The sequence below is a fragment of the Cannabis sativa genome, chromosome 3 (assembly GCF_029168945.1).
Source record: "Cannabis sativa cultivar Pink pepper isolate KNU-18-1 chromosome 3, ASM2916894v1, whole genome shotgun sequence".
In the NCBI taxonomy this organism is placed as follows: domain Eukaryota; kingdom Viridiplantae; phylum Streptophyta; class Magnoliopsida; order Rosales; family Cannabaceae; genus Cannabis; species Cannabis sativa.
Genome location: NC_083603.1, coordinates 33466351 through 33474582, shown reverse-complemented (window position 1 = coordinate 33474582; position 8232 = coordinate 33466351). Strand labels below are relative to the sequence as shown.

Genomic DNA, 8232 nt, shown 5'->3' with positions numbered 1-8232 from the left:
GCAAGTATATGTTTGAAATTATATAAACTAATTGGTATAAATTGGAAATGATAAAATATTAACAAGTAAAAGATATTATTAAGTATATATTAAAATTATATATGATAATTGATGCATGTTTAAAATTATATATGTACAGTAACAAGTAGTCAAAAAAAAATTTAAAAAAAAATCAAAAAATATTATTAAGCAATAAATACAGAATAAAATAAAATTATTCTAATTTATCATGTTACAGACTAATTTATTGGGTATATAGTAATATCTTAACAAAAATAATAATAACAATAAATTCTAATTATATTGTTACTTATTATGATAGAAATAAATTATACTTGAATTATTTAAAAATAAGGTACATTGAATCATTGATAAATATTGTATGTTCTACACTGTCTTTTTTATAATTACTTTGTAAATAGATTATAGTTATGTCAAATCCAGAACTACAACAGTCCTATAAAGTTCTTTAAAGTCTCCGTAGCAGACATCAAACTTTTTTGGCTGAATAAACATCAAACTTTTATAAGGATGAAAGCTTATTATTTAAATGCTTGTAATTACATGGCTTTAGGGGGTACAAGCCCTGGAAAATTGACAAAAATAAGGGCTTTTTTTCTTTTTCAAGGCAAAACTAATATTACACGATATACATACTTCTCTGGTTAAAGAAGGCCTTAAACAGAATAACAATAAGATTTCATTATCCCTTTTTGTTTTGGCCACCAGACACTAAGATGATTACAAAACTCACCAAAACTAATCATGGGCGTGCTCACTTCCATTTAGCATCACTTTCAATGCTTTCCCCATGTTGTGGTTGCATTCATCTCTAAACTAAAGGTTTCATATATGGCCTGCTGTGCTAGCACCATTTACATTTTAGAGCCATGATCCTACCTATCATACCAAAACAAGCTATAGCATCAATGGTAACTTGGTATTAAGGATCGAAAGTTCAAAAGGAGGGCAAAGACGAGACCAGAGAAAAAGATGAGAAGTTGGACATACTAGTCAGCAAGTTGTAAACACCTAGGTAGTTCAAACTGGCAGATTATAGTTCTGCTTAGCAATTCCCATCGATTTTGCGTTGACGTCATACGATGACATAACCTTTCTCTGAATAAACCAACCAAATCAACAAATTAAAATAAGAGAAGTCACAAAATTTCAGGCTATGCAAACAGTTGAGAGAAGATGATGAGGAGAGTATTCTCAGTTGTTAGCAGCTTATTGCTATTACATATTTAGTGTAAATCTTTTCACAAATTTTCTTTGTTATGCTATAAGCATCGGGTTTAGACTTTTGTATAGGATTATGATCTTGTCAACATGTAATCTCTAAAGACAGACACTGCAATTTTTTTTTCTACCTAGAGCCGCTAAAGAAAACATTGGTAACACATAATTAGAAGCCACAAAAGACCTTCACAAAGAGACTCAATGACTTTTGTAATAATAAAATTGGTGATAAACAATCAAGTCAATAAACAGCACCTACATAGCAGGGTATCTTATTCATTGTTTTTAATCACTATTTATAGATACTTTTAATATTTCCAATACATAGATAATCTGTAAACAAACTTTCATGATAGTGTACATGTACAATATAGTAACAGGGACCTCTACAAAATCTGAAATTTCGAAAAATTTAAGTTGCCAAAATTAGAATTTGATAGGCATTACGATATTAAATAAAAAGGGCATAAGTGTAATTGTAATAGGGATATTGTTATTATATATAGGACTCAATAGTGAAGGAAAAAGGAGGGAATGATTTTAGTTAAATGAGCTTTTAGCTCTTGGGAGAGAGCTGGGTCTCTCGAATACCCAGCAACCTTATTCTTTTATCTTCTACTATCAATATATTATCTCTATTATCTCTATTTTTGCTACTGTTTGTACTGAAATGATAGGAAATTCCTATCAGAATTCAAGCGCAAAACAAGCACCATGCAGCAAGTTGTTTTAATCACTGTTTTGACATCTTAAATCATTCAAAATTTCCTAAAAATTAGAGGTAGGTCTCCTGTAACTACATTATAAACGTCATATGAAAAAGAAAATAGAGTTCCAGCTAATCCATGTACCAAAAATACTAAACGTACCTACAAATAACAATTAAAACAATTACTACTTAATAATGTTTGTATATAGATATGCACATACATCATCCCAAGAAAATAATAGCGCAAGTGTATTAAATAAAAGTTTTACGGGTCATATAGACATATTTCTAGTAAGAAGGAATGGTAATACTTACAATAGGCTCAAAATCTGGGTTACACAAGTTGAAGGTGAGGTTTCTCATTAACATTAAAACCTGCAAGAATCGCCAATACAATAATGCACATTACTTCAAATGTTCAATTTTATTATGCAACAAAAATTATGCAGTTAATGTACTAATTTACATTAGATTGGCACCTTTAACAATAACAAATCTAGAAATATGAGATGCATGTAACTACAATGAAAACCTGAAGCAAATTTAGTCAAATGAATAAATTATGTGCTAATGTGGGCAATACAAAATGTATCACATTATCCAGTAACCTCTTCTGTTCTGAAGTCTAACATGATAACTTAAAAGTAACACGAGGTTTCACTTGTGACAACTTTCACTATATAGACAAGTCGGCTTCATTGAACCAAACCTGCTTTTAATAGTTGAACCAATGCATCAGATCTATAAGTTGTATCAATATGATCCAATTCATAAAATAAGGCAGAACAAAGAAAAGTACTATTACTGAGCCCCAGAGATAAATAATATTCTAGCGTTCATGATCAATGTTTTACATAGTAGCTGCTGACAATTGGTTGCCAATATAACTTTATGCTACCTTTGGGAACTTCAGTAATCACTTGCAACATGCCACTACCTAATAGGAATGCTCATTTCTTGTACACTTTCTTATTAGAGTGACAAAAATTCTCCAGTTTCAGATAGCATGATACAAGAGAAGACATATAAAGCATTAATGTCTGAATCCCAAACTGGCAATAGAAAATTACTGGAACTAAAATATACTTCCTGCAACTAGTAGTTCTTTTAAGCTTCTAGATGAAAGAAAGAAAGAATGAGCTAATGAAGGAACGAAAAAGGTGAAGAAGAAACTCACTGTCTCAAAATTAATGGGATCCATCTCCTTGAGTTTCTGCACATGGTCATTAGTGTCTGGATCAAAGACACTCCCAATAAAGCTATAAACTTCAGCAAAATCGGGTCCTGTGATAGGAAAAATAAAAGATCATAAAAAACAAACAACCTAATCATCTTCAACATAATTCAGCCTAATTTAATTATAATTTGGATGATTACCATGGAGCACAGAACCTTGTTTCCCATGCTTTGGTATCTCAGAACCTAGTATTGATCTACTTGAGCTTGCAATGCCACAAATACTGTTGTTACTATTCCTTGCAGCCCCCTTTGATGCAATATCAGCTGAATCAGTAACGTTGTATGCCATAATAAGCATTTGAAAGTCCCCTTTAACAAAATTCAAAACCACAAAACTACGACTAATACAGAACACACAGAAAGAAAATAAAAAACGCATGCCTTCAGTTGCTTGAAGATTACCAAATTCTTCCTGGGATGTTATTTTACTTGATGTGGGACTTATCAACAAAGAAACTTCATCCCATGGTGAATACGCAGGCACCATAGGATTCATTGAAGAAGGATAAGCTAAGGAAGCTTGAAGGGGAACCAAAACTGGAAATACAAGATAACCCAAATCATAAAACAAAATACTTGTTTAGCTTGAATTCTACACAAAATGGCATATTATTATCTTCTAACTTTAACATTAACATGAGCAAACCATTTTTGGATGCTTTTTGAGGGTAAGGGTGAGCAGCTTTGCGCTTCGGGCGTGGTGGAGGAACATGAGCAAGAGTCCCGTTCTTCTGCACTTTCTGAAAATATTTCTGGGCGTGACTCCTAATCTGCAGAAGAAGATCAATTCAACTCAAACCCAAAAACGAGACGAAGAAACTCGTAATTTGTTCTCTTAAAAAATTGTATTGCCATAGCTTACAAACCTGAATGACTGTCTTGGAACCCACAAAATCTTCGATTTTTTTCCAGTCACGATCAAACCTGTACAAAATTCAATTCAAATCAACATAATTGAGAACTGAAAGTAAAACAGTTAATACATATATATTGAAAAAAATATATATTATATTTATATAGTTATATATACTGACAGTTGAAGAGCTTCGAGGAATTTGTCGTGTTCTTCCTCTGTCCAGCTTTCTCTGGACTTGGTTATAGTATAGGGCTTTCTGACCTTCTTGGCTGAGCCATCAGCGGGCGTCGTTGATTGTGGATTATTGGAAGGGTTAGAGTTCATCTTTAGCGGATAGCAACCACCATAGACGAAGATCACTGAGCTTAACCCACAGTAGAAAGAAAATCAAAGTGAAGAGAGAGAGAGAGAGAGAGGTGAGCTATGGCGAAGTACGGTGGAGAGAGAAATGGAGGTGGTGACGTTAGCCGCCAAGCAATTTGAGGCCGCTCAATTATTTGGACTACGGCGATTTAATTGTCTGGTTAAGCTTATCCTGCTCCACGTACGCGGGAGATTTCTTACCATGTATCATTTCTTTCTTTGTTACAATTGTTGTTCCAATAATTTTTTATTGTGGAGAATATTAGATAGAGAAATATAATTGTAAGAAAACATTAATTGAATTATAAAAGATTTTTATATATTATTTTAAAAAATTAAAATAAAAAAATGTTTTGTTATTATATTTATTTAATATTAATTATACATAAAAAAAAATAATTATTTATTAAAAATATATATTAATTAGTAAATATTAAATTTTATAGATTTTTTTTCAATTTTGTCCAAAAAAAAAATTAATAATATTACAAAAATACTTCTAGCTGACTAAATAAATAAATATACCGTCCAAATAAAAAAAACAATATACAAATACCCCTTACACATACATTCAACTTAGGATCTATGCTTCCTGAGCAACTATCGCGCAACCACGTAGCAACCCAGCGCAACCGAAAAAAAAATTTAACCAGAAAGAGAACCACCATTAATTTCGGCGACTTCACCTGAGAAGACGACCAGAATCAATCAAACACATGAGCTGTTTCGAATTCATGAAAAAAAAAAGTGTAGAAAAACTACTACGAAACTAAAATTTAACTAGAAATCCAGTTTAATTTGCATAAAACTAATGTGATGACTTCAATTTTCAAATCTATGAAAGACAGATCTCAAAAAGTTGAGCTGGAGTTCTCAAACAATATAACTCAAGTATAATCCAAAAAAAAAAATTACATCAATACTATAGTAAAATATTTATCCTAGTGTATTTTGTTGTTTTCTAAATTTCTAATGGTGAATTTGTTCATACTAAATTATAAAGACACATGTAGATAGAGTTACGTACGTGGAAACTGTTCTTATTTATAATGTTTCATAATAGTTGCATTACAGTTGTGTAAATATTTTGCTAATAGTTATTTCGTCTGATTGAAACATTCGTCTGATACAACCTTCGGCCAACCACCAAGCAATCACCTAGAAACTTTCGTCTGATTAAAACTTTCGTCTGATGCAACTTTTGGCCAACCACTTAACAACTACCTTGCAACTATGTCTGACTGAAACATTTGTTTGATATAACTTTAGGCGAACCACCTAACAACCACCGTGCAACTATCGTCTGATTGACATCTTCGTCTAATGCAACCACCGTGCAACCACGCAACAACCACCCTGCAACCATTGTCTGAATTTGTAAGTGATAGTGTAAGAAGTATTTATGTCATTAAAATCACATAAAAAAATATAAATATTATCTACACTTTATAAAAATATTTTTGTAAATAAAGTATTAGTTTATATTTTTTATTTAATAATTCAAACCAAAAAAAAAAAAAAGAAGGTGATTATGAAAAAATAAAAAAAGAGTGAAGTGAGTGAGGAGTATGTACACGTGGATGAGTTTGGGGTTGATTTTAGTTTGATCCTAAAGCTATGAGATAAGAGTTTACACAGTTTTGCAAAAAAAAAAAAAAAAAAAAGTTTACACAGACGTTAACAGTATTGAGAGTATCAAATCCATCCATATTCATGGAGATTCAAGCTCGAATCGGAATAATTTCTTCTCACGCTTTCACCTCCTCAACCCTCAAATCTTCTTCTTCCTCCTCTTACGGGACCAAGAAGTTTCTCTGCTCCTCCAACGATTCTCAAGATAACCAAGACGATGGTACTACCTTTTCCTTCATCACTTTCTGAACCATGTATGTTATACACACACATATGACCAAGTTAATAAATGGTGCATATGCAGCAACATAATGATTTCGTGTTATGTTATTATTAACGCATATAGAAGAATATGCCAAAATCTATACTTGTTTTGCTCTATGTCATTATGCCTACAAAGTAGTAGGACATGTTTGAGTGAAAGATGGGAGAGGTGCTCTTATTTTGCCACTATTTAACAAATTTTAACGTAATTTTATTGAATTAGTTCTTTGTTTGAAGAAATGATACAGAGTAGGTAAGGTGTTTGTAAATGGGTTTGTTTAGTAAGTCATCCATTGCTTAATGGGTTATTGTAAATTAGTTTACTGAATTAGCTTTATTTGAAGAAATGATGGGGGAGGTGTTGCCCATTTGATTTTTTCAGTTAGTCATTAGTCATCAGTTGCTTGCTTGATGGGGTTATTGTTAAAAAAAGTTCTATGCGTTATAGGATGTTCTTGAACCAACAATTTCCCCAAGAAAATCTCTTGCATGGTAGTCTGGTGACTGGTCTGTTATCACTTATCAGTATGGCTTCCTTGTATGTGAGGTAATATTATAAAAGAACACTCCTCAAGTCGCCCTGCCCCTTATTCACTTTCCAAGGGACTTCCCACTTTTTAGAATGTTTCCCATTTGGAAAAGTCATCTACACTTTCTGTGTCAACAATGGACTTATGTCGGCAAGATTTATGAATTTCTCCATTTCTGGTTCATGAATCTGCCTCACATTACATGCACATGGATTTATGAATTTATTCTATTGTATACTGACTTACTGTTCATGTAGTTTATAGGCACATACCAAAAGGCAATTAATGGGGTGATTATTGTTTGTAATAGGGTACTACTAGGTATTTGTTGTTATGTTTACTGAATGAACTCATATAGTTTGTTGTAATTATTTGGTTAGGAATGTTCGTTACTTGTATGGAAGATGAAAAGAATGGGGGATTTTGTTTTGTGTGATTTTGTTTTGAGAGTTGATGCTCTTTGGGAGAGTGCTAAAACTCCCCAAATTCTCTTGATAGAATTAGAGGGTTCTATCAGTAGTTTATGCAAAGTTAATTCAGCAACATTTATCATCTGTATGAAAACTTTTTCACTTTCAGAGAGAAGTATATAAGGTGAAATAAGTTTTTGAATGATCTTAATTTTGCTTACCCTTGACTATATCAGATGACAAATTCTCTATGGATTGGGACAAGGCCTGGTCAAGCTTTAGAAAGCAAGGGAGGAAGAAGAAATCCCTTTTCTCACAGTTCTCGCCAAACAAGTATGTGAGCTGGAATCCTAGACGTTCAAATTACCCATTGTCTGAGGAAGTTGATCCCATCAAAAGAGCAGAGAGGTCGAACCTCATGTTATGGACTAGTCCAGGGTTTACTCTTGCGGGAGCAATTGTATTAGTTACATTTCTTTTGATCTATACCATTCTTGCACCAATGAAGTGATTTTTATGAACTTTTTGTTGCTCCCTATGAAAGCAGGTCTTCTATTCTTGGCTGTAATTGTATTCATGAAGACATGTTTTTCCAGGGCAATGGGTTATATATGTAACATATGAGTTTATGAAGCTACATTTGTTCATTCTGTAGAATAGAAATTTATACTCATATGCTTTGAGAATCTTTCAGTCCATTTAGGGAAGGCTAATTAGGATTTTTGCCTCCTAAACTTTTAAGGTCGTTAAAAATGTTCTTTGAACTATTGAGATTGTTGGATTTAAGGACTTTTTTCCAATTTTAGTAAAAAAAGTCTAATATGAATGAAAGTTCAGGGAGCATGATTTAGTACATGTCAAAGTTTGAGGGGGATGATTTGGTAGATGTCAAAGTCTAGGGAGCATGGTTTAGTACATAAACAATCACTGAAATAGTAAAATTGAATGAAATTAGACAAAAGTGTTTAAATCCAACAATCACAATAG

At 32.4% G+C, this 8232-nt stretch overlaps 2 protein-coding genes across 7 annotated transcripts; one reads left to right on the top strand and one right to left on the bottom strand.

Moving 5' to 3' along the window:
• Window positions 1-340: 340 nt before the first annotated feature.
• LOC115709988 (protein REVEILLE 8) lies at window positions 341-4658 on the bottom strand. Of its 6 annotated transcripts, none has more exons than XM_061111859.1 (9): window positions 4225-4658; window positions 4057-4114; window positions 3837-3960; window positions 3593-3727; window positions 3329-3454; window positions 3129-3235; window positions 2267-2326; window positions 1012-1119; window positions 341-918 (listed from the first exon to the last, which is right to left on the bottom strand). In XM_061111859.1, exons 1-8 carry the CDS (start codon window positions 4368-4370, stop codon window positions 1042-1044), a joined length of 834 nt encoding a protein of 277 aa, XP_060967842.1. In that variant the 5' UTR covers window positions 4371-4658; the 3' UTR covers window positions 341-918; window positions 1012-1041. The 6 variants fall into 6 exon arrangements, with proteins under 6 accessions (XP_060967842.1, XP_060967841.1, XP_030494134.1 ...); XM_061111858.1 differs by having other exon boundaries at window positions 341-900; XM_030638274.2 differs by having other exon boundaries at window positions 3572-3727; window positions 4225-4651.
• Window positions 4659-5935: 1277 nt separating this feature from the next.
• LOC115708738 (uncharacterized) lies at window positions 5936-7892 on the top strand. The gene is made up of 2 exons (XM_030636742.2): window positions 5936-6261; window positions 7482-7892. The coding sequence occupies exons 1-2, from the start codon at window positions 6123-6125 to the stop codon at window positions 7754-7756; spliced, it is 414 nt and encodes a 137-aa protein (XP_030492602.2). The 5' UTR covers window positions 5936-6122; the 3' UTR covers window positions 7757-7892.
• Window positions 7893-8232: the final 340 nt, after the last annotated feature.

Excerpts from the sequence above, each read along its gene's own strand:
- LOC115709988 (XM_030638274.2), bottom strand. The coding sequence starts at position 4,370 with ATGAACTCTAACCCTTCCAATAATCCACAATCAACGACGCCCGCTGAT. Across the intron at positions 4,115-4,224 it reads TTCCTCGAAGCTCTTCAACT|GTTTGATCGTGACTGGAAAA; the intron begins GTCAGTATATAT and ends AATTTTGTACAG. Across the intron at positions 3,236-3,328 it reads ACAAGGTTCTGTGCTCCATG|GACCCGATTTTGCTGAAGTT; the intron begins GTAATCATCCAA and ends TTCCTATCACAG.
- LOC115708738 (XM_030636742.2), top strand. The coding sequence starts at position 6,123 with ATGGAGATTCAAGCTCGAATCGGAATAATTTCTTCTCACGCTTTCACC. Across the intron at positions 6,262-7,481 it reads TCAAGATAACCAAGACGATG|ATGACAAATTCTCTATGGAT; the intron begins GTACTACCTTTT and ends TGACTATATCAG.